This window comes from Pecten maximus, chromosome 19 (genome assembly GCF_902652985.1).
Source record: "Pecten maximus chromosome 19, xPecMax1.1, whole genome shotgun sequence".
NCBI lineage: Eukaryota > Metazoa > Mollusca > Bivalvia > Pectinida > Pectinidae > Pecten > Pecten maximus.
In genome coordinates this window covers 26,589,494-26,614,616 of record NC_047033.1, presented here as the reverse complement: position 1 = coordinate 26,614,616, position 25,123 = coordinate 26,589,494, and the positions used below count along the sequence as shown (strand labels likewise).

The 25,123-nt window shown below is 35.6% G+C and overlaps 1 protein-coding gene across 1 annotated transcript; it reads right to left on the bottom strand.

The window, feature by feature from the left end:
• Positions 1 to 12,780: 12,780 nt before the first annotated feature.
• LOC117317495 (fibrillin-1-like) lies at positions 12,781 to 22,721 on the bottom strand. Its single transcript, XM_033872307.1, has 6 exons — positions 22,658 to 22,721; positions 20,225 to 20,383; positions 16,541 to 16,681; positions 15,430 to 15,552; positions 14,271 to 14,393; positions 12,781 to 12,812 (listed from the first exon to the last, which is right to left on the bottom strand). The coding sequence occupies exons 1-6, from the start codon at positions 22,719 to 22,721 to the stop codon at positions 12,781 to 12,783; spliced, it is 642 nt and encodes a 213-aa protein (XP_033728198.1).
• Positions 22,722 to 25,123: the final 2,402 nt, after the last annotated feature.

The window sequence follows — 25,123 nt, the reverse complement described above, 5'->3', positions numbered from 1 at the left end:
TAATTATTATTATATAACTTTCAATATTGTTATACCTTGACTGTATACCTTTATCTTACAACAATTTAACACACAACATGTATACTTAACAAGTCCCTAAATCGCCAAAGGTTATTTAATATCTACAGGAACAGTAAACGGATGTATTGGAAACTGACTACAGAAACCTGTGGAGTATTTCGGGTTCCGAAGACGGAAAGATAACACACATACAAACATTTGCAAACAATTTTATTCATTTTACTTAAAGATTAGTTACAAAATCTAAATTCTTAAACAGAAATTCAATTAAGGCTGTTTTTCTCTTTTTTCAAAAGTTAAGAAAGTGCATTTTTTATTTTGGTAAATAAATCAGAAATTTCTCCATGCTTTGCATAATCATTAACTTTTTTTATCATTAAAGAAAGCCCGAATGGTGGTGTTAGTAAATAAGATACGTGTTAAGGTAGATCAACTCTGTTTTGCATACTCAATGGGCAACACCAGCCTGAAATTTATGGGACCGGGTTCACTTTCCACCGGACTTGCCAATATCTACCAAGCCTATTCTACATACCTTTTTTATGAATTCGTTATGTCATAACTTCCTCCATATTAGCCCATTTATTTCGCGTGAACATTCGTTGCTAAGATTATAATTCTTTCTTGCATTGATATATGATTCATTGGGATTAACGACTTATGATATAAAACAAATCATTTGAAATATAAAAACTACAATTAAAATAATCCTCTTCTAGTTTCCTCTTTAAGGGAGTTATTGCACCTGTTACTACAATGCACGTATACATATGTGTGTTGAGGGATCGAGCACAAATAATGCAGATTTCGTGCTCGCACCATACTTCGTGTATCTTTGTAAGATCATACAACTATATATTTGTACTTTATACGTCAATTTTTTTAACTGTATGAGCGACGACTAGTGATACATGTTAACACTAACGAGTACCAGTAAAGTTGCATTATATGTACAATTAAAATTCTAAACGTTAACACAAGATTTTAAGAATCCTAGACGTTAACACATGAACGAAACTGTGGATATCAGTACTTTTAACAGAATGTTCAAGCAAAAATGACTTACCATATATTAAATGATACTTTCGATATTTTTTTGAGAGCTCATCAACAATGAAAGTTTGGAGTAAATAATGTAAAGTTAGTAAAATGAATAAAACGTAAGCATTGAAATATTGCATATCGTGGTCGAGGGACATGGCGTGGTTCAGCTGGAGGTCTCTAAGAGTCGACGGTACACGTTGAGCAGTAGAATTGCCTGCACTTCCTTTTCCCACTTTTCCCGATTTTTCGGCATTTCCCACTACATCCTTTGCAACAAGCTACAACATCAAAGTTAATTGTTTGGGCTAAACTTCTGATTTAATTTTGCATGGAAATACAGAATTTTGAGTAGGTCGTGGGCTGTTTATTAATAAAGATAACCTAAATAAACCTGAGATCTTTCCGTCCTTATTTTCATATATTTTTAGTTGGGATTATGTGTTCAGTCCTGTTTGACATTGTTACCAAGGTTATAGGGAACAACCAACCAATTGAAAAAATAGATTTTTGAAACATCCCCTGTGTATAGGAAGTTGAGCCAGGGATAAAATGTCTGGCAGCCACTGATTGGCCAGTATGTTATGAAGTAAGAAAATAGATAGCCTGATAGGTAAACTATCCATAAAAAATGTCACCCATTTTCAAAATGGCTACGCTGGAAAAAAATTGAAGCTGAAGGACCCAACCTTTTTCTGATTACGGTTATATGAGACCCTTAACTTTCGTTATAAACAACAATTGCCATATTGAATTCAAGAATTTTAATAATATACTCCAAAACGTTAACACTAAAGTCCATGGAAAAACAATTGGTTGGTTGGTCCATATATGTCGAAAATCTTATAATCATTAAAGTGGCTATAGAAGCTGGTAAAGTATAATTTTGTGATAGTATGATAACTACCTCGATCGAAAAGAATTATATCTTCATCATATACGTCTTATAATCCTATACAAATTGATGAAACGGAATAAAGGTTTAAGAGTGAAGTGGAGTAAGTAACGATAACTCTGTTATCGTTCCTTACGGAACGCAATGATAGTAGGAGCTAATTCGCCATTTTTCCGGTTATTGTAGCGATTTGGGGATGGAAAAATGGCTCATACAATTTGTTTGCTCGATATTTTGCACCATTGTAAACTCGTCTCGATCTGGGTCTAGATGTATCTGGTATCCCTGAGTAATTCGTTTTTATGAGATATTTTGGGTTAAACTTGCCTAAATCGCCATTTCGACTGAGCGTTTCTGTTTAAATCTGCCTCAAAATTCCGTAAAAAATGTTCATAAACATAAATAATGCATATATCAGTCGATAAAGGTTTTCTTGAGAAAATGGTCTGTCTAGTTTTTCTAAATCTTTAACAGAACAGTCACAATAGTGTTTTAAATAAAGACTGTTTTTCCGTCCGTCCCTGTATTTTTCCACTCGAATGGGGTATTTTCCTATAAATAGACCGACGTTTCGGGAATTATATCACTAGCTTACGAGAACACATGGATTTGCAAGGAACTACTGTACATGTACTGTTAGCACACACTAGCAGAATAGTGTACACTTAATAAAAGAAGTTTGTTTTCTTAAATTTTTAATGAGATATCATATTTGAATGCTTAAGATTTTGAAATAAAATTCTCTGACCTGCCCTTTAAAGATGGTTCTTAGGACAGGCTCAAATAATATCATCAATTGCATTAATAAATAAATGAAGTAAATTTTCAAATATATTTGCCTCAAATACCATACAACATATTCAAACCTTTCACTTTCATGCACCGAAGAAAATAATATGCAAGAAAGCTGTTCTGACGAATTTATGCTAAATAAAATATTGTCAGTTATTATGTCGCATTAAGTTATATTCAGTTATTTTGGGCGAAGAAAGATTTCATTGATTTTTTTGTCTTTTGAAATTAAATTAATTTCAACTTATGAATTATCAGGTTTAAGCTATCACAATTTTTCAAAACATTCTTCTTCGAAATTTCATAAATGAGTAAATTTTCAAATATCATGCTTACATGTGCCAAAGAAAACCGTGTGCGAGAAACATGTTCTGACAAATTTTGCTAAAATTCTGTCAATTGTTATATTGCATTAAGTTAATTTACTGATTTAGGATGTGGAACTGTGTTGTATTTCTTTTTTTTTCATCTTTTGAATATAAATCAATTTCAACTGATTTCAAAAGGTATTATAGGAAACTACTTGACAAAATTAGAGAATTATGAATATCTTATTATCACTATTTAACAAAATATTTTTTTTCTTCAAAATGCCCTCTGCACACGAAGAAAATAGTAAATTTTGAAATATATTTGCTTTAAATACCAAACCAACATATTTTAAACTGTCGCTTACATCTCTCAAAGAAAACAATGTTTATGAAACCAATTCTGACAGATTTATACTAAAAGTTTTCACTAAGTTAAATTTATTTTTTGGGGGGTAGGGAACCATGTTGTTTATTTTTTTATCTTTTGAATCTAAATCTATTTCAACTTATTGATACATGTATTATAGAATTTTTTATGTTTTATGTTTCTATGTTTAGGCCCACATGCCATATATTTACATTTAAAATATGTAAGAGTATGGGATGACACTTAATTTTCAGAAACCGGTCAAACTGATGTACACTGAAACCTAACAAGAGGTTGAAAAAAAATATTTGAAAAGAATAAAATGATTTATTATGCTTGGTTAAGCTTAATTTACATAATTAATTGCTGAAAATCACTTAAAACATTTGAGAATTTGCTAATTCCCCAATTTGTCATCTTGGATAGCTCATCTGGTCATTATATTGAATTTATTATCAATTTCAATGTAGTGATTATTGATTAATTATTCATATCAATGTTTTGGAAGATATTTCTTTCTATTCCTGATTGATCAATAATTGGACATAGATCGTTTAAGAAATGATGACGATCGATCATGAACTTTAAAATGATTCCAAACACTAATTATAAGAAGGCGAAACATTTTCAAATAAGAACAGAAATTGTTATAGACATTTCCGAATAAGCTCGACATGGACTTCGAATTCAATGGTTGTTGTCTCGAGATATCGTTTCAATTAAATGGCTAAAGTAAAACAAAAGTTCCTTGTCTCATTTGTAATATTATGTTCCACTGGGGATTACAAAAAATTGATTTTCCCCACGCAAGTGTGATTTATTTACCTTTTCTTCCAAGATTAATATAAGGAAGAGCCTCTCTCCAATGAAGATTTACACCTGAACGAGTTAATCCCCACTTTTTGCGGAAATTGGTCCAAATTTATAGATACTGTCTGATTATAATGAAATTTGGTTTGTAGGCACATCATGGGATACCGGTTAGTGGCGATTGCTTTGGTGTACCTCACTTTATTTTTTAACAAAATGACAGCCATTTCCAATTTAAGAAATTGTCTGATTTTAATAAAATTTGATATGTATGTACAGACCCGTGTACGTTCGCTGTTCCGTCTTAAACGCAAACGCTACGGAAGTGCTACGGAAATGGTACGGTAATGCTACGGAAGTGCTACGGAAATGGTACGGTAATGCTACGGAAATGGTACGGAAATGGTACGGTAATGCTACGGAAGTGCTACGGAAATGCTACGGTAATGCTACGGAAATGCTACGGTTGACGCTCACAAATAATCGACCGTTTCTGAATAAATTATCTGGTTCTTATAAAAAGCGGATCCTAGACGAAGCGAACACGTAGAAACGACAGTGCAATGGTGTTTGATGGAGTGAATGTTGTATCGGGAAGTGGAAGAACGTTTTATCAAATTGTACTACTATAGAAAACCTCCGTATGCAAAAAACTGTACAACTTTTATAAACCGGAAATATTAAGGTCATATAAGGATCTTTCAAATTTAGGAAAATTTATTATTCTCGACAACAAAAGACGATAGCATTTAATTTTAAAATAAAATCACTCTCTACACTAGCGCTGCGGTCGCATATGCGTTGTCTCTGTGTGTCCGAACTTTATTGTTTTGTTTTTATGTATTTATCTATATTTTCACTGCATTTATTCACTGCATTTGTACTGATAAACCGTAAGGTTTAAGAAATCAACTAATTGAATTGAAAAATTTGTATCAAAGTGTTAATTTAGGTACAGGTAAACAGATCAAGATTTCTGAACACAGATTGACCAGGCTATGAATAGACCCCCTATAAGGCTAATTGTAAAAAGGAGAAACTGACCAGGTGTGGTGATGACTTATACACCTGAGCCCGATGACTCCTAATCAAGTGTATATCCATGGCCATCAGATGAAGTTGACGGTGGTGGGGAGGGGGATTAGTACCCATGGCAACAGGTTAGGGGGACAATTAAGTCAAGTACATAACAATCACTGGTACGTATTACTGGTGTGTATGCATTGACGATTTGTTTAAAAGTCTGATGTCGGATCAGAGGAAACTCTGGCAGGGGAGGGATAAAAACTAAAAACAAGACATCAATAATCATATACAATGTACTTAAGAATATACAATGTACATGTGCAATCAGATACGTGTATATCACACGTCTGCAATGGAGCGGACTCTGTACATGTGTGTTTACTTGATAATGGATAACACTCTGAAAATCTTTATTAATGGACTTGTGTTGTGATCTAACCTTCAGTTGAGTGACAATCAGTAAACCTTTGCACCCAAGGAGAAGTGAGGAGTGCACGATAATTAGTTCACAACTGTTTTTTTTTAAACTTATTGTCACAAAGGACATAACCAGGTAATACATTGTTTCAATATATAAAGACTTCAACAGTGTAGAGTGAAGAATCTACATTTGAAATTAATTTTGATGTTGTATGCGATCATTTTAATCATTTACATGCTGCTATTAAAACACATCAGTTTGTGTCAGAGGCCTAATAATAGCTGACTCAGGTGTACATGTACTTCATGTAAATATTTTGTCGGACAAAATATTAATATTTTAAATTTTTATTGAATGTTAATTCACTAAAGTTTTGGCTTTTACATTGTTATTCGAAACTTGAAAGTTTCTTTTACAGTACATATCATCTATATGATTTATACATTGCATGTTCTGTCGACAGATCTTGAGACATGTACAAATAAATGTACATGTCCAGGCTACATGTACATTACATTGAAGCCAAACATCTGGGAAAGGCCTGTTGCCAATGGCCAACTGGGCGCAATATGCAACCCTACAGCCTTGAGGACATGCATCCTATCACACCTTACCTGTAAGATGCTGATCAGTCTAGCTCTTTTGTGTCTGGCACATGGTATACCTGGCCAGGTGACCTGTCCCCAATTAACCCCCGGGGTCCTATTATGGCTCCTTCTCACTGAACATCGTAATACTCACGCTCAGTATCTTAACCACATCAAGATCTAAACATCACACAGGGGGTTCCATTTTACCTAGTTCACGCTCAGTATTAAACCAACTCTAACTAAGGCAATTAAAACACACAACAGTCCTGACACAACCCTCACATGTAGTCTCATACCATTCACAACTCAGTCCCGAAAAAAACACTTACAAACAGTCAACTAAAACAATGCAAACGGCAGTCTCAAGCCCACGCTCCTCTTGTAACCACCCTAACACTTACGTCAACCTAAATCACCTAGGCTAAGTCTTCTTAACACACTGTGTCAATAAAGAAGGCAGTGTAGTCAGGGCCGTAACTCGTTATCGTCCTTAGGACAGTAATGTATTAGATCCCACTTCCGCGATTTTGCGGCTATTGTAGCGATTTGGGAGCGGAAGAAAGGGCACCTACATTTGAGGTCTTTTTTTTGAACCCTGTACACTCGGGCGATCTCGGTTGCGAGTATCTGGTATCCGAACATATAGAAATTTACCTGTATTACCAGGCCAACATGTCAAATTTTACACCTGAGTGAGTTTAAAATATAGCAGTAGCCTGTTCTTACTTTCATGAGAGAAAATATAAAAATGTCAAATTGAATATGACTTATAAAATGATGACTCAAATGATTCACCCTCTCTTTTACATTTTTTTTTCAAAACTTTCCTTTTTGCCGATGATGGTAAATTTTGTAAAGCAGCACGTTATATTTAAGACTCCTATCCGATATTGACAGAGTCTACGACGGGTGTAAAACTTTAAAATGTACGTTTTATATAAAAAAAAATATTGTTATATAACGTTTAGCAACAAAAGATATACAACTGAGTATCCCGACAGCTTGGGTGAGGAATCTCTAAAGAAAGAAACACATGCTAAAGACTTGGGTGTATGGGTCACTCCGAATCTTAACTTTTTATTTCATGTTAGATAAGTGGTTGGTAAGGTCATGCCAATCTACGTATTTGGATTTTCAAAATGTTATTCGCTCTCTGTACATTAGTGCAGTCAGTTAGATTACTGCTCTGAAATATGGTCACCATAGCAAGAAACACTCGTACACCAGATTGAAGTTGTACAGGTTTTATTTTTTATTTTATTATTTTTTTTATTTCTATGTTTTAAATCAAAATTAAACGATAATAGTCTATATTACATGTAAATTTGTACACAATTCAACTTACCTAGTCTGGTATGAAGGCATTAATACATATATTTTTATTCAAATCTGTACATAGTCTGCTTGATCGAACTTTTACAAGATACTACTTTTTAGTTCCACATCTTTTTTTTGACTAGGTCGAGTATCTCAACCTTGCTTTATCCCTGTAAATGCTGGATTATTGTAAGAAATTGTAATGTTCTTAAAAGAGTCCTAATTAATTTTAACTACCTTCGTCATGTTCCCGACAGTTTTTTAACGTTTCACTTGAGAGATTTATGTCGAACGAAGATTTGTTTTCAGAATTAGGTCTCTTGTTTACTGTTCATAACAAGACTTACTTGATTGTCTGGATGATTTCTATTTTGGACATCAGTTCTATTTCACACGTGTATGCACTTTATATACCGTATTTGCTCTTACTATGTAATTAATTTACCCTTGTTATACTTTATCAGAGACATATATATATATATATATCACATGTAATATATACGTCTGTGATTTTATCAATTTGTTATCAATTCTGTGATTAGACCTTTGGGTTTTAAAATTGAAATAAATAATGAATAACTCCAAAGATCACGATGACATTCTCATTAAAGTTGTACGTTTTATGAATCAGTCTATAGCCTTACCTGTAGGCTATAGTTATCTCTTATTGTTCTACCTTTCACACCTAGTATCACTTGGTCCACAAAATACCTTACCTTTAGTTTACCTGTATACAACATGCTGTGTTGTTTGTATCATTGCTGACAATTAAGTCTAACTACCCTAGTTTACCTGTGTGATACTGTCTGGAGCATTTGTACCCTATACATGTAGCCTGACCAGTGCATATTATATGAAACTGTTTTAAAGGTTAGACTATGGCACAGTAAAGGTAATATTGTTTATTTAACACGATCTTCATCTTGGTTTCCATCGTAATGCGTCGACTACTACTAGGATCCGCCATTTTTTATTACACTAAGATCGATGGACCATGTGACTTGACTTGTTTTTTGTGAGAGTGTTATTTTTTCTATACAAAGATACAGACAGATTTATAGCCGTATCTATGTAATTCTCACCTCCTTACATGTATAAAATTATTTGCTGTCGCTACATTTCTTTTTTGACGTTCGGTAAGTATATTTAACTAAATTTCGTTTCGATAAAAAATACATTCCGCAATTTTTTCTACCGAACGGTTATGAGACGGTCTGTGAGTGAAAATAGATAAACGCAAATGCTACGGTAATGCTACGGTGAGTGGACGCAAACGGTACGGAAATGGTACGGAAATGGTACGGTAATGCTACGGAAATGCTACGGAAATGGTACGGTTATTCTACGGTAATGCTACGGAAATGGTACGGTAATGCTACGGAAACGCTACGCTTAAATCGGAACTGCGAACGTACACGGGTCTGTACATTATGGAATACCAGTCCCTCACATAACCTCATTTATACATTTTAACAATGTATCGCCATTTTCTGGCCTCTGATTGGTTCAAATTTCGATATTGTCTGATTTTGATGAAATTTAGGACAAAAGTACATCTATGAACACCGGTCACTCTTTTAACCTCACTTATGAATTTAACAAAATGGCCGCCATTTTCGAGGTCTCTTATTGGTCCGGATTAGTATATTGTCCGATTTTGATGAAATTTGATATGTAGGTACACCATTGGGTACCAGTTTCTCTTGTCACACTTTCACATTCAAACAAAATGAGCGCTAATTCCTAGCCTCTGCGTGGTCGAAATTGAGCGGTTTTGCTGAAAACTGTGCTGGAACTGAGCAATCGTGACAACTATACTTCATTCTTTCTGTGACACTCCTTTAGGTGTCACATCACTAGTAAATATAAATATAGGATATTGAATATCGATATTCTGTCATACTTGTGAAATATATGTTATATTCAACGGGAAAACATTTAATTTCCCTTTTATTGCATTTCATCAACTTAAAAAGAAAATCAAAAACATCGAAAAAATTAATAGCCAAAAGTGCGGGAATCAATAATGATGTCATCTCTTTGTGACGTTACTCCACGTCAACGTGACGGCGCCATTGTGAAAGGACTGATCAACACAATTTAAGCGTTTTCTGCTGCTTTAGGAGAATCTATGCATGAATAGCTTACTTCAAGTGAGTATTTTGTCAATAACTAGTCTAAACATTTAGAACTACAGGAAAATAACCAATTTGTCTTTCTCCGCTCCGATTAGAAAAATAGGCAAGTTTCAACGAGGTGAATACACAGGTCCGTTCTGATTGGTCAAAAACGGAAAACTAATATTATCACTGCAAAAGCTTATATTTTTACTGCAAAATCTTATATTTTCACTGGAAAATCTTATAATTTCACTGCTCATCGTTGTAGCGAAATTTTTTTTTATATATTGCAGTGGCAAAAATGCAATAAAAATGTTCTTACGTTTACAATATCTGTTCTGGTATATATCCGACCAACTTTCACAATTGTTACATGCATCACGGGGGCATATGTTGCAATTGCGACGCCATTTCTTTCCTTGACATGGGTTTGGATCGCACACATCTGAAAAAAATCATCGTCGGCAATGAGAATGTCATGGAAAGCATTACAATCATCTCACTAGGGATTTAAGTACTCTAATACACTGTATTGATGGATGAATTTGTCGAGGAAAGTTTCAGATGAACAGCAATTTAATAATCTACTATAGTGCTATTTCGTTCTTACTTATCAATTATGGATTGTTCGCGAGGTCAATAAGTTGTTCATATAACAACATTTTAACCGAAACGAAAGTTTCCAATTTTCTCATTACATCTGAAATGATATTACGCTTTGCTAAAGCCTTAAGTGGGATTAATTATACATTATTGCCGATATGACTGCATCTGATTCAGGCCTTCATTTGCGCAATAAACTATACCCATATGTTAATTGATACTGTGAGCTAAATCTGGATAATAAACGTACATTTCATTAGCGCAGTTTGTAATATATATAAAAAAAAAATGCAAAATAAACAACTGTATTATCCTGGTTATCATAAAAAAAACAAAAAAAATCTTAATACAAACATGAAAAGATCACAGGAGAATAGTATCACAGATTATATTTTCCAACTTAACGCTAAGGCATAAGTATAAAATATAACAGCACAGAAATAGGTGTCTGCCTGAAAAGATGTAATATACCAAATGGATGTATATTAAATACGGCGTTACCTTATATTATTTTATTTTCTCAGGTGATTGATTCAACGTTTGATATTACTAGGATATAGACACCCAACTGAAATGTTAGAAGAAAAAAAAACAACGAAAAATAAATAAATTCCATAGCTATGAAAAAAAATGTGCATAATAAAAGTTTTACAATCGGTTGGTGACTGTCATTTTCGGCAGTGATGACCTAGCCACTGTACTAGAAAAGAAAGTGGTACCTAAGAATGTCTGACTATTGGCAGGAAGCAAAAGCTTGTCGAGACAATCTATCATTTAACAACTCCCGGCTTATGCAATCAATAAGAAACTGTTCTTTTCAGAAGATCAGAGAAAGATTTGATCATTCCGTCCCGGCGATAGTGGTAGAATATGATAGTTTCCCTATTCTGCTATCACCGACCATCATTCTTTTTTTTAGTGGCCGACATACATTTTCCCCTGCTGTCTGGCCTGTGTACGTTTTCTCCCTTCCCCTGCGTCATAGTATTTGCAAATACCTGAGTATTTTAACAAAAAACTTAATTAATTAATTAAAATAGTTGAAAAAATTATTTTATTTTGTCAATTTTATTTCATTAATAACAGCCAAGCAATGAGCTAAACTACGAACTAGAATGATAATATAAAAATCTGAATGATAGTGTCGTGATTTATAAGAAGTCACTCTAAAAAGCTCTTTACGGTAGTCATGGTAGAAATATAAACTCGCCCAAATAAATGATGAATATGTCTTTGTTTTGGGTATTTTTCCGGAATTATACTTCCATTGACAAGGGGAATTTTTAACTTGTGCAGTAAAAAAAAATACAGCTGAAACAGTTCAACGTCACGAGACAAGATACTCGCAGAACACATCCGGATTTGCCTGGGAAATGGGAGGGTAGTGGTACCCGTTTATGGACTTTGCTGACAACATGAAAGTTTCTCCTTAACAATGTCAATTCTGTCTTCCCTTACAGAGAGGAGAAGTCGTTGAATACCTTGTCGATTCGTATCCAATGTATTTCGGTTTCAAAGAAGAGATAACTATCGCGTTAAAACGAGACAATTCATGCTGCATTAAGCATAAAGAGCTAGCGGTCTCTGTAAAAACACAAGGTTTCTAGTTAAATCTAATGATTTGATTCGTCCTTTGAAGATCATTACTTATCACGAGGAAAGCAAACAAGCCTTGAATGACAGTCTTTAAGGACAGTCCCAATTATGTGAATGCGATGAAAGATGATGAGGAAAAATCCTTCAATGCCAAAGGGAAGAAGGAGCTATGAATTTTTGAAAACCAAAGTAAGGGGATACAACCCTATGAAGTTTTAAAAAATAAGCAGCACCAATAGTAAAAACGCGCACAGCTGTGAAATATAAGGGTAAGTTGGTACAGTCGCATCGGACATCATGCGTGACACAAAGTGAGAAGATGGATATGCAGTCAAGGTCACACAAAGGTCCAGGCCCTTAGAATGTGTTCAAATGGAGGTAGACAGAAGGGAAGTGGACTTTATTATAGACAGTGGTGCAACGGTAAGCATCACTGATAGAGACATGTGAGGAAATGAAAGAAACCATATCCAGTGCACTAAAGAGAAAACCAACAAGAAATTATTTACGTACAGTATGAGGAAAAGGGTTTGCTAATGTTGATACCGACATTCATGCAATGAATAGATCTGGACCAGCACTTAAGAAAAAACACACTGCCACTAAACTTGGGATATTTAGAACTGGTGTAAACTCTGTGAAAATGTGACGAATATACAGAGATGTTGACGGAATAGAAAAACGCAAGGATTATATGTTCGCATTACACACTGACAAAAAGTAGCCCAGCTCATATGTAGATTACAATACATCTTGTGTCAAAGAATAAATGATAAGATTGCAGATTTAAAAGCCTAATATATCATTTAGAAGGTAAACACAACGTTGTCCGGGGTAAACCAAGTATTTGTCATGTGTTAGCTATATTGGTCATTCGTCTACCTGTTGACATCCAATTCCAACTAAAAATGAAATCATGTATAGCATGAATAGCTGACAATTGTTTGGAAAACTGGAACTGAGTTATGGATATCACCATAATGAGCTCTGGTTATACATATATAAATGTTCAATGTTTGAGATCAACTCAGGTATTGAAAAAATAAAAGTAGGTCAATATACAAGTTTCCTGTGAAGATGTTCAAAACATACTTGTTGAAATTGTCATAGCTGGACAACGAACATGATATGACGCTAAGGGAAGCGCTGGATAGAACAAATGAATGAGGTCTTGCATACAATATTGAGAAGTGTCAACTTGGAATGAATACAATGTCGTTCATGCGACACATCTTGTCAAGAAATTGAATAAGACCTACACCAGGGCGTGTCTAGGGGCAGTTGTTGAGGCACAAACGCCTACTTCACTTCCTATTCGAAGGTTTCTCAGACCCTATTTAGTAACAATATCAGGAACTTTGAGTCGGAGTGACATTTACATGTGAGAAGAAACAACAGGACAGTTTCAAAAACTGAAGGAGAGTCTAACTTAGGCAGAAGCAAAGGGATATGCGTACTTGATTTGAAGACACATAGTGGTAACTAACGCTAGCAAAGTGGAATGTGTTACTGTACTGTAGAGTTTTAAAGAGTAGATTATTATTACCAGTTTGTAGCAAGGGAAGAAGCTCTTGGTGCGTTGTCTACTAGCGATGCGGAAGCGGTCCCAAAATCTTATCAGAAGCTGTTTAAAAGCACGATGGTGGGACATATTGTATACCAAATATTAAGACTGTGGAGTATTAAATTTGTATCACCAAGGACATTTAGGTATTGTGACAACCAAACAACAACTTCATACCGGGTTCTCGTTGTGGTCGAATATTACAGCTCGAGATAACAAAGGACACGTCGACCGAAAAAGTGGTGGATACTCGATAATATTATTTGTAGACATGAATCACAAGGTTCAGCAACATCAGATAATGTTCGGTTAAAACGGAAAAAGTTTAAACAGTATCATTTAGAAAATTGAGTGGAAAACAGACGCGTCATAACATCGTATCCTGCTGCTGCACATCAGTTCCTTAGTTATCAACAATAGTTTTATAGACAGACAATAATTTATGAAGATATCAAGAATAATGATAAGTTTAATCTTAGGAAAAGGGGAGATGTAGTGTTTTAAATGCATAATTATTAGTTTAGCTATGGAGAATAGCTATTTTAATATTATTGCCATATTTTGAGAATGGGATGATACTTTGTCATCCGTTTGTCTGCTTTGACAACTAACACGTACATGGTACATAATACGTATGTATCTGGGATCCTAAAGAGTAGTTCCTGGGTGGGCGCCCTCGATTTGGCTATTCTTTTGTGTATGCGTAGTTTTATGATATTGGACGTCTTGAGTCCATATTGAGCGATTTACAAAAACAATATAAAACAAAAAAAAAAATGGTTTAACCGTAACTCACATGAACAGGTTACACCGTCACCAGAGAAGCCTTCTTTGCATTCACAAGAAAATGAGCCCTCTGTGTTTGTACAGTCCGCATTTTCCGAACAGCCATTGTTTCCATTTTGACATTCATTTTCATCTGAAAGTATTAATTACCTATTGAACATCAAGAACATTTAGGCATTGTGAAGACCAAACAACAACTCCACCCAAAAGCCTGGTGGCCACACACGGATAAAGTTGTGAAGTCATGACACAACAATAGTTTTATTCGCAGACAATAATTAATGAAGGGATAAAGAACAATGATCAATTTAATCTGAGAAAAAGAGGAAATGTAGTGTTGTAAATGCATGAGTTGTTTGTTTAGCTACAGTTAATAGCTATTTATATATTATTGCCTTATGTTGAAAGCACTATTGTATGATAATGTTATCGAAGGATGACACAGGTCCCGAACGGAATCGAGTTTACTATTCAATATCGAGACAATGCTATCAGATTATAGTGCCCTCAAATAATATAATTACCTCTTTAGTACATCACACTTCTATACACATTTCTATATACAGCAAAAGCGGGTCTGTCAGAGCCGTTCTCCTCGTCTTCGTTAATTACAACAGTAACAATGACGTCACAATATAATTGCGTTCGATTTCGCGCCATCTTTATAATGCCAAGAGGAACGCCTTATAGTACCCTCAATTTATTAGCCAGATTGGCAGATTGTCCGTTCTATAGTTCACCAGTTCGATAAAAGAAAAAAACCCAGTTTGTTTTGACAACTAGAATGTGTTCGCTACATGATACGCTTGGATCAGAGATCATAAAAAGAATTCCTAACTGGTTGGACGCCCTCGATATTTCGTTTTATTTTTGTTGGCGTCCTTTCATGATTTTTTTTTATGATATTAGACGTCTCTGGTCCATAATTAACGGATATGCCTGGATTACTGTACATATAGGTTTATCAGTATTACTGTCTACATGATATTTTCTCTTAATACGATGTTGCTGTTTTAGATATGAAAGAGTATGAAATGATATCGCTGTCATGTGAATAAAGGGTATTGCAGATAAATATAGGAATGGCGAAATGTTATAGCGGTATGTTGGCTTTTGAACTTAACGGCAATCAGGTGAATATTTAACGAAAACCAATTAATAAATCTCACCTAAACAGGTCAAGCCATCGCCAAAGAAACCGTCTTTGCATACGCAAGAAAAAGAACCTCCTATGTTTGTACAGTCCGCATTTTCTGAACAGACAATGTTTCCATTCTGACAGTCATTATCATCTGAAAGAGGCAAATGGAGATTTTGTTGCAAGAATACAAAAGGGCGGTTCTATGGGATATGATTGATATAAAGGCCAAGACAACGTGAACCGTCAAAACCCAATATGGCTGTCTCACAGTTTTTTCAGCACGATAGCTAATACACAGTCGCTTGCTTAGCGGTTTTCATCAAATAGTTTTACAAAACTGTTCCGTAAGGCCTTTGCTCGTATGCGCCCATTTAGTTCCATAAACCGCATTAACATGACAGGATGTTTCTGTGTCAGTACAGCAAGTTATATTGTCAGTGAAAAGCTTGATATTGTCAATAATGAATTATACAGTTTAAGTACAATACGTCATGTTGTCAGCTCAGGACGGTATAGAATGTCAGTAGAAGACACTATAAAATGTCAGTAGAATGCTAAAAATGTTCATAGTATATTACGCTATATAATGTCAGTACAGGACGCTATATTATGTCAGTACAGGATGCTATACAATGTCAGTACAGGACGATATATACTGTCAGTACAGGACGCTATATAATGTCAGTACAGGATGCTATATAATGTCAGTACAGGACGCTATATAATGTCAGTACAGGGTGCTATATAATGTCAGTACAGGACGCTATATAATGTCAGTACAGGACGCTATATAATATCATTACAGGCCGCTATATAATGTCAGTACAGGATACTATATAATGTCAGTAAAGGACGCTATATAATGTCAGTACAGGAAGCTGTATACTGCCAGTACAAGTCGTTGTATAATGTCAGCACAGGACGTTAGTATAATGTCAGCATGGTTTATCCTCAGTGTCGGGCGTTTTAGCTTCAGAACACGAAGTTTTAGTGTCAGTGAAGGACGTGGTAGTGTTAGTACAGTACGTTATAGTGTCGGTACAGGACGTTAAAGTGTCGGTTAAGGGCATTATAATGTCAGTACAGGGCGTTATATTGTCAGTACATTACATGATGATATATTGCCAATGCATGCTTACTTTTTTGAATGAAATGCATCAACCAGCCTGGTGCGTTTACACTAGAGTCTGCCACGAAGTCAACCACAACCTTGAATTGGATGTTGTTTCTCTCTAGTTGATGGAATCCTGTACCACATTGCTTGACTGGATCTTCGTTATCTATCAGACACAAAATAAAGATTATGCCACTTTTGACACAGATATTAATTCATAAAAATGAATTTGATTTGAAGCTATGATGTAAATGACCTTCTGCCGTTTTGTGGCGTCTCTGTCTTTTGATCGTTAAAAAATATTCTAATAATAACCTTACTTGTATATTTGTATTGTATTTTCCAGTCGGTCAAAAATCTGATATTGCCGCTATGACTGAATGTCTTGATATTTATGGAATAGCATGCCCTAAATAGGGGCTATAAAGCTTAATAAAATGAAAACCTTAACTTATAGTGAAGGTCACTCGTGTCAGTTATGCAAAAATATTAAAAACGTTCAATCTCAATAACAAACTTGCCCATTGTATTGAGTTTTGGCTATAGCATTCTAGGGGCGATTAGCGATCCTGTGTGTGCACAAGAATGACAATCAAAGATATATTTCCGGTTTTCGGCATATTTCAAATGAAATGAGGTATTTTGTGAAATTCTTCTCAATAACCAAGTAACTCAAGGTATCGATATTTAGTAAATATCATCCTCAAGTAATAGGCTATAGGGTTTGATAATATGAATGACATTGATAGTTGTTGAATGTCACTAAAACGTATGTTAAAATCATGATCAGACCAATTTCTCAGTAATGGAAAAATCAAGTGTATTGCTATTCGGTCTGTAACAATATTGGTTGATGTAATACCAGGTTCACAAGTAGAAAAGCTTCTCAATAATTGACGAAGGGAAGCAACTACTTCATATATTGAATGTAAATGTTACAACTCATTTGATTGCCCTCACCAGTCGAATACCCTTTCCTGAGTCATTATATCTCTTTTATTTAAGACTTGAGGCAAAATGAAATTTGGATGAATGCCTATAAAAAAGTCTACACCAAGTTTTATTTTGCGAAAAGATTAAGCCTTTCGGACTTTTGTATAATGTAGACGAAATGCCAAAGCGATATTTTTAAGTTCACGTTCAACTTCTTACAGGCCATTATAGGCATAAGATGAAAATCTAATCTTGTAAATAGCGATTAAAATGGGAAAGATATCGAAACAAGTATACCAAATGTCAACGTTACTGGATCGGCGTCAAAACAAATGTTCTCAGTTGACATGTAAACAACGACCAGAGAGAGAGTTCCTCCGTTTTTGGGAGTGACAGTGAAAGAACAATCTTGGCTGTAAAATATAAGAAAAAAACATTACTGGTCACAATACACAGACATGACTGACTACAATAAACATTCATGATTCACTACAATACACACATAACTTACTACAACACATGTACATGACTCACTACAATACACACAAAAGGCTGACTACAATGAACGGACATGACTCACTACAATACACGGACATGACTCACTACAATACAGATATGACTCATTACAATACATTTACATCATTCACTACAATACACAGACATGACTCACTACAATACAGACATACCTGACTACAATACATGTGCATGATTCTCTACAACACACAGACACTACTCACTAAAATACACACACATGACTTACTACAATACAGACATTGCTGACTACAATACACGAACATGACTCACTACAGTACACAGACATGACTCACTATAATACACATACATGACTCACTACAGTACACAGACATGACTCACTACAATACACGGACATGACTCACTACAATACACAGACACGACTCACTACAATACACGGAAATGACTCTCTACAATACACAGACATGACTCACTACAGTACACAGACATGACTCACTATAATACACAGACATGACTCACTACAGTACACAGACATGACTCACTACAATACACGGACATGACTCACTACAATACACAGACACGACTCACTACAATACACGGAAATGACTCACTACAATACACAGACATGACTCACTACAGTACACAGACATGACTCACTATAATACACATACATGACTCACTACAGTACACAGACATGACTCACTACAATACACGGACATGACTCACTACAATACACAGACACGACTCACTACAATACACGGAAATGACTCACTACAATACACAGACATGACTCACTACAGTACACAGACATGACTCACTACAATACACGGACATGACTTACTACAATACACGGACATGACTCACTGCAATACACAGACATGTTTCACTACTATACACAGACACGACTCACTACAATACAGACATGACTCACTACAATTCGCCGACATGACTCACTACAATACACAGACATGACTCACTACAATACACAGACATGACTCACTACAATACACAAACATGACTCACTACAATAAACGGAAATGACTTACTGTAATACACAGACATGACTCACTACAAAACACAGACATAACTGACTTCAATACACGGACATTGCTCACTATCTTTCAATGGAATCGATTAAAGTGGTGTTTTCTAATTATATTTTCACACTTACGAATTATCATAGAAGGAAGGAAAGTTTCCTGATGAAATAGCTAATTCGTCACCATTTTCCAATTCAATTGTTTGCCCGTTTTTTCCTTGACAGTCTGAAGGAGATTCAGTTACACATACATCTAATACAGCATTAACATTAATAGACAAAAGCCGAATGTATACAAACACTAGTTCAATTGAATATTGACTAAAGTAAACTTCAATGTTCAAATGGATGCTACACTTCCAGTGTCGATAGAAGCAAACTAATGGAAGATGCTGAAGTTGTGTTTACCTTATTTATTTATGGCACATGGCATTGTGATCAATATAGTTCCTACTGTCACTGGCCGTTGTGTTTACCTACTGAGCAATATGGCCGACAGTTATTAAACAAATTGCATTGAATTGACAGCGACCAACATGTCATATAAGCATCATTAAACAGTATATGATGAGTGAGCTGTTAACATATCTCACTGTTGAAATGTGACAAAATATTATCTTTAGTCCATAATGTAAACTGTTTTTACCCGCTTGTCATAAAGTGTCATACATATCTTTTCTCTGTAGCTTAACTCTGTTCTAATATTAATCATCAGGTATTTTATCAATTATCATGGGTAGCACCGGAGGTACAATTCCCAAACCTAGATTTGTATTATATGTATTGATACCCTACATGTGCTAAATATAGCAATTATGTCAATTGTTTATAACCTATGTCTTACCGAACATTTTCAATAGTGTTGTATTACCGGCACTAGGCTTTATGATTACCTTAGTTACTACATTCACTGCGCTGTGTTTACCTTATCTACTGCCGTCACTAGGTGATGTGTTTACCTTATTTGCTGCCTTCACTATGCGTTGTATTAACTTCTACGGTAATTAGGAGTTGTGTTCATTATTTACATTACTGTCACTAAATATCTTATTTATCTTAGTTACTGCTGTCAATAGGCGTTGTGTTTACCTTATTTACTTCGGTCACAAGGCGCTTTGTTTACTTTATTTACTAGCGTCACTAGGCGTTATGTTTACCCTAGTTACTGGTGTCACTACACGTTATGTTTACCCTAGTTACTTTTGCCGCTATGCGTTATTTATATTTATTTTGCAATATGCTTACCTTCGTTATCTGTAGCGACTGCTATGAAGCCGAATTCTAGTATTGGAATGGTATTGGTGTCTGGTGCTACATTTAAAGTAACCATGGCATTTGTCCCCGAGGAAGACGCTGGGATTAGTGGGAAAACCCTTGTAGATGTCACAGATACAATCACGTTACCTGAAAATCGATAAACATAGTATAATGCGTAAAGAGGCCTGTGATATGTTGTGTATTGTTAAATTCTACACTAAATCAGTCTGATCTATTACGTCTGCATCTAAAAGGTCAGACAGATTTTAAAGCAGAGCCTTTACTCTCATAGCATTATGTTGATACAAGAAAGAAAATAAATTAATAAAATAAAGTAACATAGAAACCACATCAACCTTTACTTCACCGCGTGACTATAACCACATATCACAGGTCATTTCTCATCACAATGTGCACACGTTTAGTTTTGTTTGAAGATTGCAATATACTGGACTATGTTTACTAAATCTATTTAGTGGTTGAGCCCTCGTAGATGTAGATTGCTCCACGAAACCAGCAGAGTGGTGTAGTTTTTACTGTAAAGTCTCAGATCAGACGGAAGCATTGTGGTGTAATTTTAATCACTATACAGTCTCAAACCGAAGCGGTGTGATGTAGTGTTTGTTACTGTAAAATCTCAGAAGGAAGCGTTGTGGTGTAGGTTGAATCACTGTAAAGTCTCAGAAGGAAGCGTTGTGGTGTAGGTTGAATCACTGTAAAATCCCAGAAGTAAACGTTGTGGTGTAGGTTAAATCACTGTAAAATCTCAGAAGGAAGCGTTGTGGTGTAGTTTGAATCACTGTAAAATCTCAAACGGATGTGATGTAGTGTTTGTTACTATAAAGTCACAGAAAGAAGCGTTGTGGTGTAGTTTGAATCACTGAAAAGTCTCAGAAGGAAGCGTTGTGGTGTAGGTTGAATCACTGTAAAATCTTAAACGGATGTGATGTAGTGGTTGTTACTATAAAGTCGCAGAAAGAAACGTTGTGGTGTAGGTTGAATCACTGAAAAGTCTCAGAAGTAAGCGTTGTGGTGTAGGTTGAATCATTGTAAAATCCCAAAAGGAAGCGTTGTGGTGTAGGTTGAATCACTGTAAAGTCCCAGAAGTAAGCGTTGTGGTGTAGGTTGAATCACTGTAAAATCTCAGAAGGAAGCGTTGTGGTGTAGGTTGAATCACTGTAAAATCTCAGAAGGAAGCGTTGTGGTGTAGGTTGAATCACTGTAAAGTCTCAGAAGGAAGCGTTGTGGTGTAGGTTGAATCACTGTAAAATCCCAGAAGGAAGCGTTGTGGTGTAGGTTGAATCACTGTAAAGTCCCAGAAGTAAGCGTTGTGGTGTAGGTTGAATCACTGTAAAATACCAGAAGTAAGCGTTGTGGTGTAGGTTGAATCACTGTAAAATCTCAGAAGGAAGCGTTGTGGTGTAGGTTGAATCACTGTAAAGTCTCAGAAGGAAGCGTTGTGGTGTAGGTTGAATCACTGTAAAATCCCAGAAGTAAGCGTTGTGGTGTAGGTTGAATCACTGTAAAATCTTAAACGAATGTGGTGTAGTGTTTGTTATTATAAAGTCACAGAAAGAAACGTTGTGGTGTAGTTCGAATCACTGTAAAGTCCAAGAAGTAAGCGTTGTGGTGTAGTTTGAATCACTGTAAAGTCCCAGAAGGAAGCTTGTGGTGTAGTTTGAATCACTATAAAGTCCCAGAAGTAAGCGTTTTGGTGTAGTTTGAATCACAGAAAAGTCCCAGAATGAAGCTTGTGGTGTAGTTTGAATCTCAGTCTTGTGTGATTTTGCTCATGATGGTTGAGAACACCGAAACTATGATTGGCCCAGTCCTTCACATATTAAGTACACATAATAGAGGCGACATTGCAATTTTGACTATATCAGATGTTGCAACGATTAAGATGAAAACAAAAATATTGACCTGGCCTTGGATTTCAAACATAGAGTAATTGAACGACATTATCGATTACCGATAATACTTGCAATGAGTATCAAAGAAGCATGAACTGCAGTTAACGTATTTGTAAAATACAATTATCTTGTAAAAGAGAGTTTGTAAAATACAATTATCTTGCATGTATGTAAAAGAAAAATAAATTTTGAGTCATTAAAGCCGCCGTACTTTTTCAGCAATAACATTAACCCTCTGTGAACGAAAAATATCGATGTTTGTAAAAATCACCATGGCATAAACTATTTACAACAGATACTCTTTATTGCATCTGTGTGTGAGTTATGAAAAAATACCAAACTGATAATTCATATATTTTTTGTAGTGATGAACAGTGAAAATATAAGATTTTTCAGTAAAATAAAGGGTTTTGTAGAGAAAAGATATTGTTTGTCAGTGAAAATTTTAGATTTTGTAGTGAAAATGTAAAATTTTGCGGGACCACTTTCCAGATTTGAGAGTTGTTACTCTCGAACTCCCTCATTGCCCCCAGGCGCATTGTTGTCGTCTGCTCCATCAGTCGCTTTGGCATGGGCGAAGTAATACCAGACGGACTACGTGTTATTATTATATCTATAGCAAGCTACACTGTTTATATAAATAATGGGTAAAATATTGTGTAAGGAGTTAATAAACACGAAATGGAGTTTATAATTGTCGTTTATTATTGCGAATATATATATTTGTTTAATGTGGAACCATATTTTTTAGCGATTTAATACTATGCAATGCGCGCTCCTCACGATCAGCTCAATCGATCGGTTGTCATTTCGATGGATTGGCCTAGCTACTTACCTCCTGGCAGATGAAGGAAATGCGGGACATTTCAAATCAGGTAATAATATGCATACCTACTTGAAGGAACCTAAACTATCATGGTAAATGTTTTTTTTCATTGTTCCACTGAGACAGGGATAATTACAATAGACGCTGTAGTAACCTAAAGTTTGATCTTAAAAATGTTTGGTTTAAAAGTTATACTCAACGAATAGCTGACATCACATTTTACCAGAGACATCTTTGAACTCGGCCTTGTTGTTTGCGGGGTCAGAACTATCGAGGGATGTGTTCAAAAAGTCCAAAGCGATGATAGTTGAGGCAGACTCAGCGACAATATTCCATTGACAGTTGAGGCCGCTTAAACATGTACAAAATACAAAGATGAAGTAATCGCAGTTAAAAGAGGATATTTTTTCTTCAGTATTAAGAAATATACTATTTCAGCACATATCAACATATAAACTTTCAAGCACGCTCTATTATGTTCACATTCATCACACCCTGATATAACGACACAACTTCTATCCCCATCCATATCCTCGGAGGTGTGAGTCGTTTAATATACTGAGGAATGATTTGTTTAGATGACTGAGCTGTGAGCGGTTTAGATAACTGAGCTGTGAGTTGTTTAGTTGGTTGTGGTATGTTAGTAGTTAAGCTGACTGAGGTGTGTGAATGGTTTTGATGAATGAACTGTGAGTGGTTTAATTCGTTGTGATGTATTAGTGGTTTAATTGACTGGAGTGTGTGAGTGGTTACCATGACAGAAGTGTGATTGGTTTTGTTGACTTAGGTGTGAGTTCTTTCGCTGACTGAGCTTTGAGTAGTTTAGTTGAGTTTGGCTTAAATTGTAAGATGAATGTTGGGTGTGCGTGGTTTAGTTGACTGAAGTGTGAGTGGTTTTGTTAACTGAGGTTTGAGTGGTTAGGCTGGCTGAAGTGAGTGCTTAAGATGACTGTGGTGAGTTTATGGTTTAGTTGACTGGAGTGTGAATGGTTTAGTTGATTTAAGTGTGAGAGGCGTAGTTAAGTGTGGTGTGTTAGTGATTTAAATGACTGGAATGTAAGAGTGTTTTAGTTGGCTGTAGTGTGAGTGGTTTAGTTGAATAATGTGTGTGTGGCTATTTGATCAAGGTGTGAGTGCTTAAGAAGACGGAAGTGTGTTAGTGGCTTAGGTGACTGAGCTGTGAGTAGTTTATTGACTAGAAGGTAGGAGGGGTTTAGTTGACTGAAGCGTAAATGGCTAAGATGACTGTGGTGTGTGCGTGGTTTAGGTGACTGAGGGTGTAAGTGGTTTAGTTGACTTATGTTTTAGTGGTAATTTGGGTGATTGGTAAAGATGACTGAGTAGTGTGTGTAGTTTAGATGTCTGAGGCATGAGGGGTTTAATTCATTGAGGTGTGTGGGTGGTTTAATTGGCAGAGGTTTTTATGTTGTTCAATTCACTGAAGTTTGAGTGATTAGGATGGCTGAGGTGTGTGAGTTGATTAACGTGTGATTTGTTTAGTTGACAGAAGCGTGGGATGTTTAGTTTACTGTGGTGTGTTAGTGGTTAAGATGGCTGAGGTGTGAGGGGTTTTGTTGACTGAAGTGTGAGTGGTTTAGATGGCTGAGCTGTGAGTTGTTTCATTAAACGAGGAGTATTAGCGGTTTAATTGACCGAGATGTGTGAGTTGTTTATATAACTGAGTTTGTAATGGTTTAGTTGACTGAAGTATGTGAATGCTTTAGTCTACTGTGGTGTGTTAGTAATTTAGTTGACTGAGGTTTGGTGGTTAAGTTGATTGAGGTGTTCGAGCGAGTTTAGTTTGCTGAAGTGTGCGAGCGGGTTTAGATGAGAAAATCATGAGCGGTTTTTTATTGTGGTGCGTTAGTGGTTTAGTTGTATGAAGTGTGGAATGTTTTGTTGACTGAAGAGTGAGTAGTTTAGATGACTGGGTGTGTTTGTGGGTTAATTGACCGGTGTGTGTGAGTGATTTACTTGACACTGAGGATAAGTTGACTTAAGTGTGTTAATTGTTTAACTATTGGGGTGACACCTAAAGGAGTGTCACAGAAAGAATAGTTAGGGAAGATAACTCTGGTTGAGCACGAAAGACAGATAAAAATAAATGCTGAAGATGATACAGAAATGTCCGTCCTGAGTTCAGAGGTT

What these genes read in the sequence shown, in the direction of transcription:
- LOC117317495 (XM_033872307.1), bottom strand. Translation starts at nt 22,721, where the DNA reads ATGCCAAAGCGACTGATGGAGCAGACGACAACAATGCGCCTGGGGGCA. An exon ending in AGTCGCTACAGATAACGAAG is followed by an intron (nt 16,682 to 20,224) that starts GTAAGCATATTG and finishes TGTGTCTGATAG; the next exon opens with ATAACGAAGATCCAGTCAAG. An exon ending in GATGCATTTCATTCAAAAAA is followed by an intron (nt 15,553 to 16,540) that starts GTAAGCATGCAT and finishes TGCCTCTTTCAG; the next exon opens with ATGATAATGACTGTCAGAAT.